The sequence below is a fragment of the Lissotriton helveticus genome, chromosome 4_1 (assembly GCF_964261635.1).
Source record: "Lissotriton helveticus chromosome 4_1, aLisHel1.1, whole genome shotgun sequence".
NCBI lineage: Eukaryota > Metazoa > Chordata > Amphibia > Caudata > Salamandridae > Lissotriton > Lissotriton helveticus.
The window spans coordinates 1,538,953,610-1,538,977,395 of record NC_136063.1 but is presented as its reverse complement, the minus strand read 5'-3'; the positions used below and the strand labels follow the sequence as shown (position 1 = coordinate 1,538,977,395).

Here is a 23,786-nt window from a genome sequence, read left to right as displayed (position 1 = left end):
CATAATTGCAAGACCTATTGCATTGCAAATGCTTGTTAGTAACATTGATACTTGTGCCCCATGAAAAATATTTGCAAAACTATAAAGAAAATAGCTCAAGACAGTTCATCATGCAATCTAAAGTAAACAGTGACCAACAGAACTGTGGTACCTTCTACATAATGCAAAGAAAGCAAAAGGACATTGAAGGAGAAAGGCATACTCCTGAAGCGAGATCAGTGTCACCTACCTGATACATGCAAGTTTTTAGAATTCCGTAAAATAATTTTGTAACCTAGCAAAAACAATGATCAAAGCTTCGAAATGATGGTTGGTTGTTTGGATGCGAAGTTCTATCACCATTCCACAGTTTGGCCCAGCAGATTCTAGAAACCACACTTGCATAGCAATATCATTTTTCACTGCTCTGCCGATGGACATCCTGAAAGCATCTGCTCGCTGTGCCAGAGGGGAAGTCACTGGCAAAGGCCAGAACTTAATTTGTGCCACACAGAAGCTGTGGGTGTGAAGATGGCAGCTGGAGATAAAGCCTTTTCCACATCTAGATTTCAGAAGATTCCCGGACTACATGTAATTAGAAAACTAAGGAGATGATCTGAAATGCAGGTGGGGAGTGCCATTCAATGATGAAGGCTTTGGTGAACACCTCCTTTGATTGCGAGGTTCGCGGCACAGTACTAAGTCCAAGAAATGCTTGCTTATACTATATTTTTCAACATAACATCGGTCATGTTTTCAAATTTTTATGGCGGAAAGTTAAAAATTGACAGCTGCCTTGTTTCTACCTCCCTTTATTATTTGACATATTTCAGGAGGAAAGGAGGCAAATTATGCATTGTTACTTTAGAATAGTGCCAGGTGCAACCTTTCAGCTGTTAAACCCAGAAAGTGACAGAAGTTACATTGAAAATAATAATGACCGTATCACTAGACTGGTTCGCATTGCTGGGGGCTTTCGAGACAGGGGGAAATGATGACTCTAATATCCTATCCCCTGCCATTTGAGCTATAACCGTTTCCAATGCATGGCCACTTGTCTCGGACGTCCATGGTGCACCACGACACTGCTCACCAGGGATATCTTTGCACAATGTCGATAATGCCTCTAGTTGACTGACATGACTACTGTAATTCACTACTGCTGTTTTAGGAAGTAACCATGCCGATGTACATACTAATTGTTATTAAAGAATATCATAGGGAGCGATGCCAAGGGTAGGGGTGGGGGGAGAGTTGGGAGGGGGGGGGGTTTGTTTAAATGTCTCTGGTTACGACAAAGCAGAAAATGTATGCCCCTTATGCCTTCAACATGATGTATAGAACTTATCACTGTCCTTTTCCCTATATGTTGGCGATGCTATGAAGTGCTTTCACTACTCTGCTAATAAACAAATTTTTCAAAAAAAAGAAAATAATAATGACCGGATGGTTCTCCAATTTTCAGTTCAGAACAATACAATAACGAAACAACATGGTGGGGGATAAGTTATCATATGGCAATTTCAAACGTTTCAACATGGAGGGGCCAGTCAGATACCAAGGGAGTGAGAGCACCGACCGTAAGCAACAAGGGTGGGCGGCAGGGTGATGGTTTGGATTGCATGCCAAATTCTGACTGAAGATTTAGGAATATGAAGGTGCTTTCTCTAAGGTTCGATGGCAGTGCTTTCAGATTTGCAGGTGAGAAAGCTAAAGAAACTGTTGCGGGCTGGTTTTCAGTAAAATTAGCAGGTTGATGAGAATCAGAGATCCTAAAGTTCTAGAACTCGGCTCCTTATTATTTACTCCGCAGGTGAGACAAAATATCTCCTGCAGCCCTCTAGCTAGATTGGTGTTTTTTTTTAAGAATTCATTTTTATACATAAGGTGCGCAGGGATGCACTAGAGACTTTGCCTCAATGACCATATACTTAAGTTTTCCAAAAGACTGAACAGTTCTAACTTATTTATCGCACTTAGTCACCACCTATTCCTAACTAGCTTACTGTAGGTGACACTAAATTATCAGAGACACTAATTATAGCCCTACTGCCCATAGGAGAATTCACACTAGTAACAGAGCAGTGTTCTGTGTGAGGCAGAATATAAATAATTTAAACATAGGTGGCTGTGACGACTACATAAACAAACTGTTAACTATCCTTGTTGCACTACAGAGCTGCATGACAGTATTGTACACCAAATAGTCAGTGAATATGGAAAGCTATAAACGTGTGATATCAGCACTAAATGCACCCCTTGTTCATACTCTGCTTGGAGGTAAAAAATGCACATTCAAAGTACAATATTTTGTATTACTTTTGAACAGCTTTTTTGGGGTGGGGAGGTGTACAGCACAATTCACTTTAGAAGTGTTAGCTTGCTTGTTATGTAATCATGCATAGTGGACTAACTCATCAATTTGTTGAGCACATGCCATTGTGTGTACACAACATTCCAGTGACATATGGAAACAAAAATAAATAGAAGGGTGGCTCTCAGTTGGCCTGGGTGAGCTTGACTTCTAATGTTAGCCTAATTTCAGAGGCCACAATGTGAATCCAGGTGGAAACATGGAGGCACTGAAGCTGCAAATTACCACAGATCCTTTTCACTTTAGGGGGTTTTAGGCCAGATGGAAATGTCTGTCCTGCCCACGAGGCCCAGAGAAGTCTGGCCTAATGCGAACAGAACCACACAAGCATCTCCCCATTTCTCCTAATCCAGGTTCTAGTTGCAGGGCCCAGTGAAAGCCATAGAAATATTAGAGAGGGGAGTGGGTTGTAGGGAGATTTATTTGATAAGGACAATGTTGATATAGCTCAAGGAGAACTAATTAGAACAGACACTGAGCATGTGGAGACTGACTTTACCTGTTTCTGGACATGTAGATTCTCACTGAAATTAATACAAAAACAATGTGGCAATGCTTAAATGAATCTCTGCCACTGGTAATTACCTTGCGCAGGTTTACATTTCAATGTCGATTTGATGTCTTTGCCACTACAGTCAAGGATTAATAATATGGCAATCAGCCTTGGTCTGTCCAAAAGAGAAAACTGTCCAGTTTGAAAATCCTAGGCCATTTTCCCTCTGAATTGTAAAGCAAGCAAAGCCATCAGGAGTTTGGTATTTCTCCTTACTGGACATTGGGCCATTGTCAGCATAGACTTTGGGGGGAGGGGGGTCATCCTTGTAAACTCATTTAATTACTATCACTCTTGACCACATATTGACTCAAAGCGCTTAGTAAACAAAGTTTTACAATTGGTTTCTAAAAATGCCTTTGCTTAAGAACTCCAAGCTTTATGTACATTGTGTTTGTTTTTTAAACTTCTATCATGTTGTCTTGCATATTAATATATGAAAGACATTTAAAACACACTATTTGGTACAAATTTCCGAAAAATTAAACAAGGTACAAACTACCCTTTTCAGCACTATTTGTATCCTCATATTTAGTTGATGACACTATCACAATGTGTGTCACAATTCTTTTTCTGGCACAGTTTTGCCCAAATAATTGCTTGAGGGGAACAGCGTTTTTAAGTAGTCTTGGATGTTTTTTCCCCCCAATGTTATGTACATATTGAGATTAAAATTCACCACTGGCCTCGTTTGCCCTACGCCTTGCTCAGGGGGAGAACCCCTAACTCATCCCGTTGATGAAGTGAAAGTTAAATTCTTTCACGATTTACCAACGTTTTGGCTCAACGTGCTTAGGAATGCACCAACAATGTACCCAATTTTCTTCGAGAGAGGCTCAAATATCTTTAAAATGTTTGCTAGTATTACAAACCTAACGCAGTGCCAAGACTCAAGTAACAACAAACAACAAATTATTTGACGGAACACTTCGGTCATTTGGGATGTATTTCCAAGGTGGTATAGGACTGATGACTACCAAAAATGCAATGGAGTAGCGTCCCAACTACTGGCTGCATGGTATGCTAGAAACAAAGCAAAATAGAAATGATAGTTGGGGTATCCTAAATGAGTTTAACATTTGGGATTTACAATATACAAGGTTTTTATTCTATTTATGCTTTGATAATCATGGTTCAGTGTTTTTACAGTTCCCAATTTTTTCAATAAGACAATGCGAGTTTTAACTGTCATTTTAAAAGACATTTTAGATGGCTATTTATGTCACAATGAAAGTAGGCATTTTATTTATGTATTTGATATTAAAGATACGCATAGCTGAGAAATGTTTTAATTTTATTTGTAGGCTGTTATTCGGTAACCTAAAACGAAGTTTTTGCTTGCTTACATACTCACTTTTGTCACTAAAACATACTTTCTAAAATAATTTGCCTGGGGCGTTAGTTTTGGCCAATGTTTATGTGGTCCTTAGTTAATCAAGAAACCATCATTGTGTCACTGAATGCCTCCCCGAAAGAGTTTATGAATATATATGTTCTTGTCACAGTTGTGTCATTTCTCTACCTCTGGAGTGTGATTTGTGAGCTGAAACACGTCAGAAGAGTAGTGCGAGAAATGTTAGGATAGGAGACAATAACAGTGATACAATTAATAGAAAGGACCAGACACAAATAACTATTTTACTTTAATGAATTGACAACTGAAGGAAAGAAGCCACTGTGGTCAAGGTAGAGCTGCACATGACGAGAAACAAGGCATAAAAGAAAAAGGTAAAAAGAAAATAACTTAGAGCGTTATTGTTTAACAGAAAAAGGAGGAGATAACAAGTTACTGTCTTGTACTCTTGCTTCTCTGTTATATATATTGTCATGGAAATTCTAAACACTGATTGTTTTCACCCAGGTGTCTGATCCAGTTACATTTGTGAACATCTTTTTCTAAAAATCCCTAAAAAGGAAAATTGAAAGGAAATGGGCGGGTTGGCAGCCAGCACAATCTCACACAAAACTAAAACTGGTGTCTCATTTGAAGGCAGTCAGGATGAAACTAGAATATAGTTCAGTGGCAGTTGAAAGGCATTCATAAACAATCAAGTAAGAGTTCGGACAGTTGTGCTTTACCAAGTCATGGATTGATCTCCAAGTGGAGGCTCAACAAATATTGCCTATGGGCACAATCCTCAATCCTGAAAATAGCTAGAGCAGTCCCCCGGGGGGAAAAGGCTTTCTGACAATGTGGTACCATGATGGAACATTTTATAGGGGAATGTGAATTATGAAAGGAAAGTTGGAAGAGTGATAGGTCGATTTTGACTTTAAATTTACAATAGCAAATCCAACAATCTTTGCACTTACTTAAAACGTTTGTGAATGATGACATTCCTTCAAAGTGCGCTTTAATGCAATGGCAGGGTGTCAGGACAGATGCCACCCAAGACTTCCTGAATTCAATAACATGAACACTGTTTAACAAGTAAAATTATGGAACATAAAACCTTTCTTAGAAAACACTAACTTACCGGTTTTCTAGCTCAGAGATATCGGTCTGTAACTTCAGGTGCCATTTCTCAGCTTGGAAAAAGAGCTGACGTAGCAGAAGGACGTTGGTATGTGTGGTATTAATGAGTTCTGTTTCCACTTCACCATGCACCACAACTTGTAAACCATTCAACATCTCAGTTACTTCGTCAACGGTGAAAGTCTCGTCCACAAGCCTGAGAGAAGAGACAGGGTGCAATGAAATCGTACTTTAGAACACCTTTGCATAAAGGAAATGGGACTGAGGAAAAGTACACTCTGGCTTGAATTAGCAAACATCATTGAGTTTAGGATTAAAACTTTATCCAAAATGTCACTTATGTTCACTGAGATTCACTAGATGTACTCAGTGTTACAGATGATATGGTATTCATAAACAAACTGGCAGTGAGGATTTACATTTTGCCTATGTTAAGCCTTTTTGGACATCCTGACGCTTGCTTCCTAAAGCAGCTTGTGGGTGGCGAGGGGACGCCTTGAAATGGATATTAATCCCACACCTGTCTTCAGGGAATGGGACAAAGACTTGGACGGCCCGCATTTAAGGAACTACTCCAGAAAAAGTTGAGTCTTTATGAAATCCCTTAGCCTCACCCATCATCAATAGCTCTGCTGGGAGTGCATTCTGGAGGCCATCCGTAGACAGCTAGGAACCGATTAAAAACGCTTGCATCTTTGTGTCTCTTGGAGGACATAGGGTCACGGACTACAAAGACCTAAAGTAGGGCATCAGCTGACAGAGGTGAAGTCTAGGATACAGTGGCCCAAATACTGTTGGAAGTCAGAATAAGAACCTTATATGGAACTCCCACCTTAACCAGCAGTCAGGGCAAATGTACCATGTCTGAAACAAGCTTACAATGCTTTAGATAACAAATTACAAAAATAAAGGGCATTTATGGCCTGTTGAAATTTGCCATATAAGATAAACTGCTTAATAAAAAAAAGTCTTATGCTTACAGTGGCAGGTTCTACTACGATGCAGTACAACAAACAGAGAAAATGGCAGGTCCCTTTTCGGTGTGTGCATTCAATTGCTCCAGCCTTCAGTTTTATCACTCTAAAGCTGCTGCGAGCCATCTCTGATGGCAGCACTAGCCTCTATGAAGCAGTGATGTGCTGCGATTAAGGCACATAACCCCACAACAGTGCCCTCTTTACCCTAGGGTACAAGAAAGGAACTTGGAGCAGCTGTGAGAGTACATCATCAATGTACTTCTACAAGTATTTGTAATGAATTCAGCTTTTGTGCAATTTTCACCAATATTTACTTACGTGGCACACTCAAATTGTTTTGACTTGTAATGGTAAACAATGTATTATTGAGACTTTTTAGCATCTACATTTTTATACATTTTATTTTTGGAACTACAGCAACATTCACCATCACACAATACTATCTCTGGTGAGAGGGGATTAGTACTGAGTACTTCGAAGGTCTACAACACTGAACATTCACAGGCTGATCATAGTTTTGGATTAAACTATGACTGAAAATAGCCTTCATGAATAACTCTATTCAGTAGACAAATGTAATGCTGAATTCTTCGATGCTGCCTGGAACGGTGCAGTGCAAAGTTTAAAACACGTAATGCTTCAAAAATTAACAATGACCCTGTCCCATTCTCACTCCAGCATTAATGATCTCTACTATACCTCCCTAGGATGACCCACAAGAGGTAAGAGACTTCACAGTGCAAACTTTATTTTACAATTCTGATATCCTATGTTGTCCTGCAGATAAGTTTTCATTCCTTCACTCTTTCTAATTCCAGCTGCCATACCCATAACAACCCCGCTCACCCGCTCCTTCCTTCCCACTCAGTGGTCATCACCATGTATCTTTCTAAATCTGCTTGCTTACTGTAGCCTTCATGCATGCCCACCATGTCCTTGTCACAATGCCCTTTCCTCATCTCAAATAGGCCCCACATTTCAGGTTCCTTCGAAATTCACCCGCTTACAGACCCTCCCTTTCCCTCCTGCCCAAAAAGAGGCTGATCTCCACACTCCTTTCCCGCCAGCTCACCTGTTTTGCCCTTTCTACTGCCCCAAACTATCATCACAGCCATGCCAGTACTTAGTTAAATTAGAATTCCCTGATGCACTGCCATTTCTCAGTCCCTAGGCCCACCCCAAAACGAAGCACATTTGTTTTATTCTTTGGAGTGTTTAAAAAATACACTGAGGGGGGCGTGGCCAAAACCTTGATGGAGTAGGGCGTGTGCTGCATTGGCTCCATCCTCCTGGGGCCGGCCACCCGCATTTAGTGACCCTGGCGACTCAAGGGGTTCGATTGAACCCCCCCCCCACCGGTGCCTTTCTAACCTCACCAGGGGCCCCGCTGGAACGTTCGACTCGCGGTGGAGTGGAGGGCCTAGCGAGACGGTCCCGCCTGCCATCTTGCCAGTGAGCGTTGTAGAGGCCTTCGGTCCGGGGGGAGTAACCGGCCCAACTGAGGGGCTAATTGCAGGGCGCGGGTGTTTGCTGGAACCCTGCTCAGGCAGACACCCCGTGCCTCGCTGTGTGCTTCCCACAGGTCTTCCACTGCAGAGAGCGCGGCTCGCGAAGGCCCTCAATCCGTGCTGCATATTTCCTGGATCCCGAGAGTAGCCACGTCGCAGAGGCGGCCCTGAATCATGGAGCAGCGCCGACGACCCAGAGGCGAGGTGGAAGGTGGGGCGGCATGGCAGCGCGATCCCAGTAGAACTACATTGGCGTGGGATTTAGAGAGTTAAGGTGCAGCCACTGGGGGAAGAGTGCGATAGCCAACACGTCCCGCCAGGCTCCCAGGCGCCGTCACAGCCTGGGGCCTTCTTGGAAAGCCATCGCTGGGATCCCTTGCTGCCTCTCCCGCTCCCCCCTGGCCTGCTGTAACTTGGTGAGGGGGCGCCCTGGCATGTACATGTGTGGCGCTTCACCGCTGCTGGGGCCCTAATAGGATTTTCTACACCTGCATGAGCCTAGAGGTATGAAGTGGCCGGGGCTTCGTCCAGGCCACCTTACTGCCTTGCTCCGGTGCCCAGATCAGGAGATATCTGACCCCTACCTCTCATCCAATAGGGTGACCAACCGTCCGTAAATTTCACGGACAGTCCGTAATTTTGGCCGTCTGTCCGTTGTCCGTGAAGGATTCTTTAACGGACGCCATTTGTCCGTAATTTTAAGTGGGCACAGGTTCCACCCACCTCCCTCTTTGACTCCAATGATGCACTAAAGCTCAGATACCCAGCAGCATTGGAGAGGCACAGCGGGATGGCAGCCCTCACACCTCCAGCCCTCGATGAGCTGTTAAGAGGTGCTTGAAGGTGACTGAGAGGGAGGGGCTGCAGCTTCCGGAGCAGGGGGCATCTATTCAGATGCAAACAGCCCTGAATGCGTCTCTGCTATTTAGAGGGGGGCTCACACATTCCATTTCTACCCAGGGCCCCAAACATCCTAGACTCAGCCAGATTACACCGAGGCAGCACGTGGTTCTCTCTCGTCACTGAGCTTAATTACTGTCACTAAATTGTAAGCAAACCTCGGTTCTTCAAACATGCCGTCTATAATGTAATAAAATTAAGAAATGGCACAATCGCACCCACACTGATTAACAAAGTATAAAGGACAATCAGTTAAACCAGTTCTCTTAGGGTATCTCCTAAGTACTGTACATCACAGTGGGGGACTAACTAGCAGGGTGGTGGCAGCTCTCTGTCTGGTCTGTTGTGCTACTACAGATTGCGAGGGGATCCTCCTCTGTATGTGATTGGCCATTGTAAAAACGCTAGAATGCATTAGCTTTTTAAAAAACGTTCTGTCACCCATGCAATTGATTTAATAGTTGTATTAGCTTTTTTTAAAAACGTTCTGTCACCCATGCAATTGATTTAATAATTGTACTCTTTTAAAACCACTCGCTCAAACTCACCTTGTGTTGTATTATTGTGCCCACCCTTAGCCCCGTTCCATCGTGGCTCTGTGCCGTTTGCGTGGAGGGCAGGGTCAGCTCCATCGCGCCTCAGCGCAGGCTCTCCAATCACAAGGGAGCTAGTGTCTCAGCTGGGGGCGGGGCTCAGGATTTAAAATGGCCGGCCGGAAGCGCAGCGGTAGAGCGCAGCAGGAGCGCCGTCTCCGCGCCGAAGCCGCGCCAAAGGGGTGCCAGTCTGCGCCAGTCCGCGCTGGGTCCGCGCTGTGTGCCCCCCCCTCTGCCCACCATACATCTAAGGTATTCAATTACTCCAGGTCTCAGCTCCTGACCATAGGAAACAGAACGCAGAACAGGGATTGCTCCCACTTTGACTTTTGTTCATTGTACAACCTTTCACATTCCGTCTGCCCAAATTGCGATTTCACAATTACATCATCCATTTCCCAGCACCCCTCGGTTGCACCCTTAGGAGATGATAGCGCTACCTACATAAATTGCATTCTGATAAATGCACGATCTCTTATAAAACATAGGAATGACGTTGCAGATTTGATAACCAGCCAAAATACTGACATCATGTTTATTACTGAGACCTGGGCAGACCTTGCATCTGGCCCAGACTTTAACATCGCCACTCCAGCTGGCTATCAAGTAATAAGACTAGACAGATCGTCAGGGAAAAGAGGGGGGGGGGGCTAGCTATCATACATCGAACTAAGCTCTCCATAAAAACCGAACCACTTGCTTACAACTGTGCAGAAGCCCTCGCCTTTACTATTTTACTCTCTCCCATACAAACTTTCAAAGGAGTTCTCCTTTACCGACCACCCACTTCACGCACGCTCTTCCTAAAATCACTTAACCCGCTACTAGAACCAGTAGCTGCCAACCAAGATTACACTATTTTGGGAGATTTTAACTTCCACTTGGAGAATGAGAAAGACAAGGACTCGCACACGATAATTTCTGACTTTTTGGCCGCTGGCTTAGAACAGCAGGTCAGCTCAGCCACCCACCAAGCAGGGCACACTTTAGATGCCTTATTTACTAACAATACCCACATTACTATTCCCACAGTGCTTCCTCTTACCTGGACAGATCACTTAGCTGTCAAATTCACGATCTTAGTTAAACCTCACAAAAACATCTCCACTAGCACCTGCCCGCCGATCTTATGTCGTGACTGGAAAAATATTGATGTTACTACCCTACATAACATCTTGGAATCCTCGATACCCGAAGATAGGTCCGACCCTCACGAAGCTGCTCTGAACTATCAATGCTGGCTACTTAAGGCACTAGATCGCCTAGCCCCCCAAAAAAAAATGAAGCCTAACCGCATCAAACCTTCGGCGGCTTGGTTCTCGGAGTCATTACGGCTCGAGAGGCAACGCTGCAGAAACTTGGAGCGGCGCTGGCGTAGGAACTATGCAGACCTCGACAAAGAGATATATAAGAACGCGTTGACTAGTTATAGAAAGATGATCACTGCGGAGAAATGCGCCTTCTACAGCACACAAATAGCAAACGCTCTTAATTCAAACAAACAGCTGTATCAGGTGGTAAAAGACCTAGCCAATCCTCCTGCCCCACCCTCTGTCGCACCATCTCAATCATTCTGCAACAAGGTGGCAGACTTCTTTCAGGCCAAGGTCATTGACACTTTCAATAAATTTACCACAACATCGACTACAAATATAGTCCCTCTGGAGACTCCCCTTTGCTCATCAAAACTAATCCTAGAGGCTTTCATACCACCGGTATCCATGACGGAGCTCATAAATACTGTTAAGTCAGGATCCCCTCTGGACCCCTGCCCCCCACGCATCATTAAAACAGTCCCTGACCTAATAGCCCCAGTACTCACCAACATCTGTAAAGCCATATTTCAGACAGGTGTATTTCCCGTAATTTGGAAAAAGTCAACTGTAACACCCCTCTTGAAAAAACCCGCACTAAATCCCTTAGAGCCCAAAAATTACCGTCCAATTGCCTCTCTCCCCTACCCTTCAAAAATTATTGAAAAGGTGATGAACCAACAGCTGTCAACCTTTATTGACCAGAATGACCTGCTGGACAACACGCAGTTCGGGTTCCGGAAGGGCCATGGGACGGAGATGGCCCTGATTAAAGCGGCTGAGGAGGTTAGGATTATCATGGACAGGGGTGGCACTGCTATCTTAATACTACTGGATTTATCCGCCGCCTTCGACACGGTCGATCATTCTATTCTGATCGACCGTGTCGCTGCCCTTGGCATCCAGGGCAGGGCCAGAGCAACGCTTGCATCCTTCCTGGCCAACAGGATACAGTCCGTGAAGATGGGAAACTTCAGTTCCCCCGACTTCTCTCTTCCTTGCGGTGTCCCCCAAGGCTCCTCGCTAAGTCCGACACTTTTCAACATCTATGTGTCGGACTTGGCGAGGGTAATAAAGTCATTCGGCATAGGGCTTACATCGTATGCCGATGACACACAGCTGATCCTGGAGATACATAAAAACGGAGAAGCTGTGGCAGCCAACTTTCAGGCAGGCATGAAGGCTATCAGTACATGGATGAACCAGAATTGCTTAAAGCTAAATTCCGACACGACGGAAGTATTGGTTTTTGGCGAACTAACTCCATCTTGGTCTCCGGTCTGGTGGCCTTCGGAACTGGGTATGCCTCCACTGCCAGTTGCCAAGGTGAAAATCTTGGGCGTGCTCTTCGACAGTAAGCTCACGTTCCTTGGTCACGCTAACGCCGTGGTCTCTGCCTCCTTTTTCACCTTGAGAATGATGAAGAAACTGCTCCCGTTTCTTCCTCCCACTGCTGGTAAAACTTTAATGTCCTCCTTGGTATTATCCAAGGTGGACTACTGCAATGGCCTCCTGCTTAATGCACAAGAACAAGTGGTGAATAAGCTACAGCTTGTTCAAAATGCTGCTGCAAGGGTCCTCTTGGGGATACCAAAATACGCCTCTATCTCTCCTATGATTAGAGAGCTTCACTGGCTACCCATAAGAAGCAGGATAAAGTTCAAGGCCATGTGTATTACTTACAAAGCCTTGAATAATAATGTTCCCGACTTCTTCAAAAGTGCCTTTAAAATTTACAAACCCAGTCGAACCCTGCGTTCATCCACAGCCCAACAGCTCCAAATTCCCCCAACAAAAAAGGCAACTTGGGGAGACAGACGGTTTGTAGTGGCTGCATCCAAACTGTGGAACCAGATTCCTTCCCAGATCAAGGAACATACCTCGCTGTTTTCCTTTCGAAAACATCTTAAGACATGGCTTTTTAACCAGTAACATCTTCTCACAACCCCTGCAATCTGTACACATCAGCGCGAGACACCAGAAGGTATTTGCGCGCTCTAGAAATTTTAAAAAATAAAAATAAAAAGATGGCATTTGGACAGAGAGCCTGTCTTCTCGTTGTCTTGTGCAGGAGGGGGCGAGGAGCCCAAGATGATACTAGAATACGGCATGCCCACGCCTGTGTCCACCCTGGTGGATCCTGTTCCCCCTCCTGTGAGGGCTCCTCTCCCCCCTCCCCCCGCCTGTGATGGGTCCTGCCCCCCCCCCGTGATGGCTCCTGTCCCCCACTGTGGTGGATCCTGTACCCCCCCCCCCGCCTGTGATGGCTCCCTGTCCCCCCTTGTAGTGGATCATGTCTCCGCCCTGGTTGGCTTCTGTCCCAGTCCTGGAATGGCTCCTGGCAGCGAGGGTGAAGTTCTTGCTGGGCCTCTTCTCAAAGGGCTCAGCTCATATTAATATGGAAAGGTGGGCGAGTAAGTAAGTGAAGGGATGGTTGGATGGCTGGATGAATTAGTTAAAGGGTGAATGGATGAATGAAAGATTGAATACATGGATAATGAGAGAGGATGGATTGATGAGTGAGGGGAAGGATGGATGAGATAAAATGTAAATAGCTGGATGTATGGGTGGAAGGGTAGCTGGATGATGGATGCGGGGAAAGATGGATGGATGAGTGGAAGGATGGATGGATGAGGGGATGGATGGAGGGGAAGGATGGATGGATCGTGGAGAAGTGTCGCTCAGGGGTTAGAGGCAGCAGACCCGGAAGCTGAGATCGGTCCTGGACCAGGGTTCAAGTCCCCGCCTCGGCGGGTCTTGGGCTAAAAATTCCACGGACTCGATAATTCTCGCCCGGGTGCCTCCTCGACTCACGGGTTCACACTCTGCGACTCTGGGCAATAGCTTGCTTAATCTCCACAACGGCCCCTCGCGGCGGGATGCCTGACTTTCACCTTGTGGATACCCTGCTATCTCACAGGGGAATACCAGGAAGGGTTCCCTAAGCAAGTGCCGGGAAACCCACTGCGGGTAGCTGTGCGCTATATAAGCTCAACTACATTTACATTTACATTTACATGAGGGGAAGGATAAATGGATGGGAAAGATGGATGGGTGAAGGGAAGGATGGATGGAGGGGAAGGATGGATGGAGGGGAAGGATGGATGAGGGGAAGGATGGATGAGGGGAAGGATGGATGAGGGGAAGGATGGATGAGGGGATGGATGAGGGGATGGATGAGGGGATGGATGAGGGGATGGATGAGGGGATGGATAAAGGGATGGATTGAGGGGAAGGAGGGATGAGGGGAAGGAGGGATGAGGGGATGGAGGGATGAGGGGATGGAGGGGAAGGATGGATGAGGGGATGGAGGGGGGATGGAGGGGAAGGATGGATGAGGGGATGAAGGGAAGGATGGATGGAGGGGATGGATGAGGGGATGGATGAGGGGATGGATTGAGGGGAAGGATGGAGGGGAAGGAGGGAGGAGGGGATGTATGAGGGGATGGAGGGGATGGATGAGGGGAAGGATGGATGAGGGGAAGGATGGATGGATGAGGGGATGGAGGGGAAGGATGGATGAGGGGAAGGATGGATGGAGGGGATGGATGGAGGGGAATGATGGATGAGGGGATGGATGGATGAGGGGATGGATGAGGGGATGGAGGGGATGGATGGATGGGTGAGGGGAAGGATGGATGATGGATGAAAGGAAGGATGGGTGGATGAGGGGAAGGATGGATGGATGGATGAGGGGGAAGGATAGATGGATGAGGGGATGGATGAGGGGATGGAGGGGATGGATGAGGGGATGGATGGAGGGGAAGGATGGATGGAGGGGAAGGATGGATGAGGGGATGGATGGATGAGGGGATGGAGGGGAAGGATGGATGGAGGGGATGGATGAGGGGATGGATGAGGGGATGGATGAGGGGATGGATGAGGGGATGGATTGAGGGGAAGGATGGAGGGGAAGGAGGGAGGAGGGGATGGATGTATGAGGGGAGGGAGGAGGGGATGGATGTATGAGGGGAGGGAGGAGGGGATGGATGTATGAGGGGATGGATGAGGGGATGGATGAGGGGAAGGATGGATGAGGGGAAGGATGGATGAGGGGAAGGATGGATGAGGGGATGGATGGATGAGGGGATGGATGGATGAGGGGATGGATGGATGAGGGGATGGATGGAGGGGATGGATGGAGGGGAATGATGGATGAGGGGAAGGATGGATGTATGAGGGGATGGATGAGGGGATGGAGGGGAAGGATGGATGAGGGGAAGGATGGATGGAGGGGAAGGAGGGATGAGGGGAAGGATGGATGTATGAGGGGATGGATAAGGGGATGGAGGGGAAGGATGGATGGATGAGGGGATGGATGAGGGGAAGGATGGATGGAGGGGAAGGATGGATGAGGGGAAGGATGGATGAAGGGATGGATGGAGGGGAAGGATGGATGGGTGAGGGGAAGGATGGATGATGGATGAAAGGAAGGATGGGTGGATGGATGAGGAGGTGGATGGATGAATGGAAGGAAGGATGGATGAGGGGAAGGATGGAGGGGAAGGATGGATGGATGAGGGGATGGATGGAGGGGATGGATGGATGAGCGGATGGATGGAGGGGAAGGATGGATGGATGACGGGAAGGATGGATGAGGGGATGGATGGAGGGGAAGGATGGATGAGGGGATGGATGAGTGGAAGGAAGGATGGATGGATGAGGGGATGGATGGATGAGTGGAAGGATGGATGAGGGGAAGGATGGAGGGGAAGGATGGATGGATGAGGGGATGGATGGAGGGGATGGATGGATGAGCGGATGGATGGAGGGGAAGGATGGATGGATGAGGGGAAGGATGGATGAGGGGATGGATGGAGGGGAAGGATGGATGGAGGGGAAGGATGGATGAGGGGAAGGATGGATGGAGGGGAAGGATGGATGGAGGGGAAGGATGGATGAGGGGAAGGATGGATGGATGAGTGGAAGGATGGATGGATGAGGGGATGGATGGAGGGGAAGGATGGATGGATCGTGGAGAAGTGTGGCTCAGGGGTTAGAGGCAGCAGACCCGGAAGCTGAGATCGGTCCTGGACCAGGGTTCAAGTCCCCGCCTCGGCGGGTCTTGGGCTAAAAATTCCACGGACTCGATAATTCTCGCCCCGGTGCCTCCTCGACTCACGGGTTCACACTCTGCGACTCTGGGCAATAGCTTGCTTAATCTCCACAACGGCCCCTCGCGGCGGGATGCCTGACTTTCACCTTGTGGATACCCTGCTATCTCACAGGGGAATACCAGGAAGGGTTCCCTAAGCAAGCGCCGGGAAACCCACTGCGGGTAGCTGTGCGCTATATAAGCTCAACTACATTTACATTTACATTTACATGAGGGGAAGGATAAATGGATGGGAAAGATGGATGGGTGAAGGGAAGGATGGATGGAGGGGAAGGATGGATGAGGGGAAGGATGGATGAGGGGAAGGATGGAGGGGATGGATGAGGGGATGGATGAGGGGATGGATAAAGGGATGGATTGAGGGGAAGGAGGGATGAGGGGAAGGAGGGATGAGGGGATGGATGTATGAGGGGATGGAGGGGAAGGATGGATGAGGGGATGGAGGGGGGGATGGATGGAGGGGAAGGATGGATGGAGGGGAAGGATGGATGAGGGGATGGATGAGGGGATGGAGGGGAAGGATGGATAGAGGGGATGGATGAGGGGATGGATGAGGGGATGGATTGAGGGGAAGGATGGAGGGGAAGGAGGGAGGAGGGGATGTATGAGGGGATGGAGGGGATGGATGGAGGGGATGGATGGAGGGGATGGATGGAGGGGAAGGATGGATGAGGGGAAGGATGGATGGATGAGGGGATGGAGGGGAAGGATGGATGAGGGGAAGGATGGATGGAGGGGAATGATGGATGAGGGGAAGGATGGATGGATGAGGGGATGGATGAGGGGATGGATGGAGGGGATGGATGGATGGGTGAGGGGAAGGATGGATGAAAGGAAGGATGGGTGGATGAGGGGAAGGATGGATGGATGAGGGGGAAGGATAGATGGATGAGGGGATGGATGAGGGGATGGAGGGGAAGGATGGATGAGGGGATGGATGGAGGGGAAGGATGGATGGAGGGGAAGGATGGATGGAGGGGAAGGATGGATGGAGGGGAAGGATGGATGAGGGGATGGATGAGGGGAAGGATGGATGGATGGAGGGGAAGGATGGATGGAGGGGATGGATGAGGGGATGGATTGAGGGGATGGAGGGGAAGGATGGAGGGGAAGGAGGGAGGAGGGGATGGATGTATGAGGGGAGGGAGGAGGGGATGGATGTATGAGGGGATGGATGAGGGGAAGGATGGATGAGGGGAAGGATGGATGGATGAGGGGATGGATGGAGGGGAAGGATGGATGAGGGGATGGATGGAGGGGATGGATGGAGGGGAATGATGGATGAGGGGAAGGATGGATGTATGAGGGGATGGATGGATGAGGGGATGGAGGGGAAGGATGGATGAGGGGAAGGATGGATGGAGGGGAAGGAGGGATGAGGGGAAGGATGGATGTATGAGGGGATGGATAAGGGGATAGAGGGGAAAGATGGATGGATGAGGGGATGGATGAGGGGATGGATGGAGGGGAAGGATGGATGGAGGGGAAGGATGGATGAGGGGATGGATGGATGAAGGGATGGATGGATGGAGGGGAAGGATGGATGGATGGATGGGTGAGGGGAAGGATGGATGATGGATGAAAGGAAGGATGGGTGGATGAGGGGATGGATGGATGAGGGGGAAGGATAGATGGATGAGGGGATGGATGGATGAGTGGAAGGAAGGATGGATGAGGGGATGGATGGATGAGTGGAAGGAAGGATGGATGAGGGGAAGGATGGATGGATGAGGGGATGGATGGAGGGGATGGATGGATGAGCGGATGGATGGAGGGGAATGATGGATGGATGAGGGGAAGGATGGATGAGGGGAAGGATGGATGAGGGGATGGATGGAGGGGAAGGATGGATGAGGGGAAAGATGGATGGAGGGGAAGGATGGATGGAGGGGAAGGATGGATGAGGGGAAGGATGGATGAGAGGGAAGGATGGATGAGAGGGAAGGATGGATGGAGGGGAAGGATGGGTGAGGGGATGGATGGATGGGTGAGGGGAAGGATGGATGATGGATGAAAGGAAGGATGGATGGATGAGGGGAAGGATGGATGGATGGAGGCGAAGGATGGATGAGGGGATGGATGAAGGGGAAGGATGGATGAGGGGAAGGATGGATGGATGAGGGGATGGATGGAGGGGGAGGATGGAAGAGGGGAAGGATGGATGGAGGGGAAGGATGGATGAGGGGAAGGATGGATGGATGGGTGAGGGGAAGGATGGATGAAAGGAAGGATGGATGAGGGGAAGGATGGATGGATGAGGGGATGGATGGATGGATGAGGGGAAGGATGGATGGATGAGGGGATGGATGGAGGGGATGGAGGGGATGGAGGGGAAGGATGGATGGATGGATGAGGGGAAGGATGGATCGATGAGGGGATGGATGGAGGGGAAGGATGGATGGATGAGGGGAAGGATGGATGAGGGGAAGGATGGATGAGGGGAAGGATGGATGAGGGGAAGGATGGATGAGGGGAAGGATGGATAAGGGGAAGGATGGATGAGGGGAAGGATGGATAAGGGGAAGGATGGATGGATAAGGGGAAGGATGGATGGATGAGGGGAAGGATGGATGGATGAGGGGAAGGATGGATGGATGAGTGGAAGGATGGATGAGTGGAAGGAAGGATGGATGAGGGGAAGGCTGGATGGATGAGGGGATGGATGGAGGGGAAGGATGGATGGGTGGGTGAAAGGATGGATGATGAGGGGAAGGATGGATGGATGAGGGGATGGATGGATGGATGAGGGGATGGATGGATGAGAGGGGGAGGATGGATGGATGATGAGGGGAAGGATGGATGATGAGGGGGTGGGTGAAAGGAGGGATGATGAGGGGAAGGATGGATGGACGATGAGGGGATGATGGATGATGAGGGGGTGGGTGAAAGGATGGATGGATGAGGGGATGGATGGATGGATGAGGGGATGGATGGAGGGGAAGGATGGATGGATAGATGAAAGGAAGGATGGATGGATGAGGGGACGGATGGATGGATGAGGGGAAGGATGGATGGATGAGGGAAAGGATGGATGGATGAGGGGAAGGATGGATGGATGGATGAGTGGAAGGAAGGATGGATGGATGAGGGGAAGGATGGATGGATGAGGGGATGGATGGCGGGGAAGGATGGATGGGTGGGTGAAAGGATGGATGGATGGGTGGGTGAAAGGATGGATGGATGATGAGGGGAAGGATGGATGGATGGATGAGAGGGGGAGGATGGATGGATGATGAGGGGAAGGATGGATGAATAGGGGGTGGGTTAAAGGATGGATGATGAGGGGAAGGATGGATGGATGGATGGATGATGAGGGGGTGGGTGAAAGGATGGATGGATGGATGATGAGGGGAAGGATGGATGGATGATGAGGGGAAGGATGGATGGATGGATGATGAGTGGGTGGGTGGGTAGAAGGATGGATGGATGGATGATGAGGGGAAGGATGGATGGATGATGAGTGGGTGGGTGAAAGGATGGACGGAGAGTGGGTGGGTGAAAGGAAGGATGGATGATGAGTGGGTGGGTAGAAGGATGGATGGATGATGAGGGGAAGGATGGATGGATGATGAGGGGAAGGATGGATGGATGATGAGGGGAAGGATGGATGGATGGATGGATGATGAGTGGGTGGGTGAAAGGATGGATGGATGGAGAGTGGGTGAAAGGATGGATGGATGGATGGATGATGAGTGGGTGGGTGAAAGGATGGATGAGTGGGTGGGTGGGTGAAAGGATGGATGAGTGGATTGGATGGTGGGTGGGTGGGTGAAAGGATGGATGAGTGGGTGGGTGGGTGGATGGTTGGGTGGATGATGATGGGTGGGTGGGTGGATGAGTGAAATGATGGATGGATTGATGGATTGATAAGTGCAAGGGTGAATGAATGTACGTATGAGTGAAAGGGTGGATGTAAGGATGGATGAGTGAGTGAAAGGGAGGGTAGATGGACAAAAGGATGAATAGATGTGTGAAGGAGTGAACTGATAGATGGATGAGTGATAGGGTCAATGGATGGATTCATGAGTGGATGAGTAGATGGATGGGTGGGTGGGTGGATGGATGGAAGGAAGGATGGCTAAGTGAAAGGGTCGATGGAGAGAGAAAGGGAGGATGGATGGATGACTAAAAGAGTGGATGGGTGGAAGGATTAGTAAGTGAAAGGATGGCTGGATTGGTGAAAGGGTAAATGGCTGGATGGATGAGTGAATGGATGGATGGGATGAAGAGTGGATGGATAAGTGTACAGATGGATAGGGTGAAAGGGTGGATGGATGGATAATGGATGGATGAGTGAAAGGATGGATGAAGGGATGGATGAAGGGATTGATGAGTTGAATGATAGATGGAAGGATACATGATGGATAGGTTTGCAAATGGTTGAATATGTTTGGAAATGGCTGGGCTTAATTATATACTATTGCGCGACCTCTGATGTGTCTGTAAAACTTACCTATTGTCCTGAAGTTTTGTCCTGAATTTTGACCTCCTGTCCTGAATTTGTGTCCTGAATTTTGACCCTTTGTCCTGAATTTTTACACTCACCGTCCTGAATTTGCACCAATGCCAGTTGGTCACCCTACTCATCCACTACATCACCACTCCCCCCCCCCCCCCAGGTGAGCAGCCCAGGTGGTGGGAAGATCGTGTGTGACAGTGCAGCTGCTCAGGGCCGGACTGGGAACCAAAACCGGCCCTGGCAAAGTGCTCGGCCGTACCCCCCTCGAGCTCTTTGCCAGGGCCGGTTTTCGGCCGATTTTTCACAAAAAAAACCGGCCCTGTAACAAAAACGGCTCCCAGGGGCCCAAAACCGGCCCCCACCCGTGCGGCGCATCAGGGGATTGCCCGGGGCCCGCTACGGCCAGTCCGGCCCTGCAGCTGCTGGGAGGGTAGCCCGTAGCACACCTTGCTCCACCGGACATCACCGTGTCCCCACCGCCCGGGAGCTTTCAGGAGTGCCGTCGTTTGGCCTTTCCCGCACCGCCCTGGCTTGGTGTGACTTGGTGGGGGGGCACCTCGACAACTATCTGTGCAGAGCTTTGCTATTACTGGGGCCTTAGAAGGATCTTGCACGCCCGTCTGAGCTTGGAGGTCTACGGTGTCTGTGCCTTCTTCTAGGCTGCCTTTCCACCAAAGCTCTGAGGCCGGGAGGTACTTTACCCCTGCCTCTCCGCCACTATATCGCCGCCTTCCCCGGGAGAGCTGCGCAGTGAGACCTGTGCTGTGGCCCGCAGCCCCCAACAGTGACTGTGCATGTGCGGCGCCCCCAGGACAGCAAAAGGAGCTGAAGAGTTAGGTCTCAGGGTGGCCTTTCCCGTGGACGTGCGGGAGGTGCACCCAAGATCTGACTAGTGAGTGAGTGCAGGCGGACCCAGCGCAGAGGTGAGATCGGCTGTGCAGTCGGCCAGCATCTGGGATCCGGCCCATACCTCAGCGCTTAGCAGTGGCGCCTTTTCCTGCCAGGAGGTGGATTCATCCCATAGCATCCCTGGTCCCATAAGCTGGTGAACCCGCACATTGGAGGGCCCCCTAGGCGCCGCGGGAGGCATCATCGGCCCACCCACATCACATTTGCCCTAGACACGATCTTTCTTACCTGCAGTTGGCCATGGTTGGCAGCCTCCCATATACTACTGCACAAAATTTGCTTGTCAGGCTGCTGAATAGAAACGTCGCCCGTGATTTTTTAAACGCTGCTTGGGCACCTGTCAATTTTAAAATTTGCACTAATTGTAATGGGATTCATGTTATTTTAAAAGTCATTCTTGGGGGATTGCCCGATATAGCGGGTTTTGAATTGCTGATTGCTGCACCCACTTAAGATTTGTTCCGCATTGCCTGCACTTAAAATTGAAGCTCACCACTCACCATTTGGGTGAGCCTCGTGCTGTCTCGGCTCCCGACCGCCATCTTGGGTGTGGGACCAGGGGCTCAGAGACGCTCCCAAGACGCCATCTTGGGTGGCGTACTAGTGTTGTAGGGACACCTGCCAAACACGATTTAAGGACCCAGAATACAAGCGCGCGCGCCGCAGGCGCGCCAGAGGCAAGCCTGTCTGCGCCCTTTCACGCCATGACGGGCCCAGGGGCTAGGACTCCTTTTCAATCTTATACTTATCCTGGTGAGACCCATTTTGCCCTTAGGACTGGGGACGAGGTGCTGGATAGCACTACTGTAGCCAAGCTACAGGAAGAGTCACCATGGCGCGGAGGGAGTGAAGCCATATTGCCTAAAACACAGCTCCACTCTCACGCGATTCAGGGGCTAAAAGTAGCTGTGTTAAATACACGATCCTTGCAAAAGCACCATCTAGAAGTGTTTTCTTTCCTTCTGGATGGTGATATTGACATTCTAGCCCTTACTGAAACCTGGCTGGGGGCATCATCTACCCCTGACATTCTGGCCGCATTACCGTTTGAATATGACGCAATGTGGTATAACCGCCCTGAGGAGTGCAGAGGGGGGGGGGAGTTGCAATACTATTTAAAAAAACTCTTAGGGTGACACAGATTGTAGCCGAAAATTGTGATAGTGCAGAGTTATTGGGTGTAAAAATTTCATTGAAATCATCCTGCATTATGCTGTTAGTAGTATACCGCCCTCCTAAAAGCTCCACAGACTTTAACTAAGCCTTTCTGGAGTTTCTAACTGACCTAGGATCAAGATATAAGTCCCTCCTGGTGGTAGGGGACTTCAACTATCACTGGGATAAAGTACCCAGAGACTCTACAGAGGCAGGGTTTGAATCTAACATGTCCTCGCTCAACCTGTTACAATTGGTCACAGGCCCTACACATGTTAAGGGACACACGTTGGCTCTGATTTGGTCCTCTATGCCCCGGGCTGAGATAACCGATGTCAGCCCGTGTGTATGGTCAGACCACTTCATGTTTAAATGCTGGGTTCCGTGCGACTCCTTTCCTGTATCATCTGACCCTCTCTGGAGAAAGATTCGAGTTTGGAAGAAGGTGGAAGCGGAATCTCTGCTGTCCACGCTTCTCACCATTCCACCCCTTGAGAGAAGGGAAGGAAACCTTGACTCTCAAATTACAGCATTGACTTCCTGGTTTCGGACCGCTCTTGAAATGCTTGCCCCTGAACGAACAGAGAAGACCAGAGCAAAAGGAAAGGGAGCCCCTTGGTTTGATGTCTCGTTAAGAGAGAAAAACAAGCTATGCGTCAAGCTGAGAGATAGTGGAGACTCAATTATAGCCAGGCAGAGTCTGAAACCTATAAGGAACTTCTGTTGAAATATAAAGCTGATATATTGTTGAGGAAGGCAGCCTTTTATGAGGACAGAATTGGCCGCGCGGAGAATAAGCGAAGGGAGATCTTCTCCATCCTGAGAGAATTAACGCAGCTGGAGGGTAAAGTCCCAATAAATGACCGTCCGGACGGTGACTTTCTCCAGAAAGTGCAGGATATCATTGGGGATATTGCAAGAACTCCGATTGACCCTATTCCCCTAGACTCTCCTAATCCCCAGGAGTTGGCGTGGAATCTGAACAGCATCCCACGTTTGGATGAAGGGAGTCTGGCAACAATTGCGTATCAAATTAAATCAGGATCCAGCGTGGACCCCTGCCCCCGAGAATATTCCAAATGGCCTTGCCTGGTCTAGAAAGGCAGCTGTTGAGCCTATTGAATGAGTCACTGGACTCATGCTACCTGCCAGCGAATCTGAAGGAAGCCAGGGTCATCCCCCTCCTGAAAAAAGCAGGAGTGGGTGTCAAGACCTTAAAAAATTGTAGGCCTATTTCCCAACTTCCGTTCATAGGAAAGATCCTGGAAAAGCAGGTCTTGAACACTCTGGCTAGCTATTTGGAGGAACAAAGCCTACTCCACCCAAGACAGGCAGGCTTCAGGCCACAGCATAGCAGGGAGCTGGTGATGGCCACGGTTGTTGACGATCTGAGAATCAGGGCGGATAATAAACAGCCGTGCGCCCTGATTCTTTTAGATATGTCAGCAGCGTTCGATACGGTCAGCCATGCCAT

The 23,786-nt window shown here is 48.8% G+C and overlaps 1 protein-coding gene across 1 annotated transcript in view; it reads right to left on the bottom strand.

Annotated features, from left to right (window-relative positions):
* LZTFL1 (leucine zipper transcription factor like 1) overlaps positions 1–23,786 on the bottom strand; it is a 392,396-nt gene that overhangs the window by 293,339 nt on the left and 75,271 nt on the right. Inside the window, exon 3 of the mRNA XM_078688161.1 lies at positions 5,384–5,578. Coding sequence (XP_078544287.1) covers positions 5,384–5,578 — 195 coding nt within the window. The remainder of the gene's footprint in view (positions 1–5,383; positions 5,579–23,786) is intronic.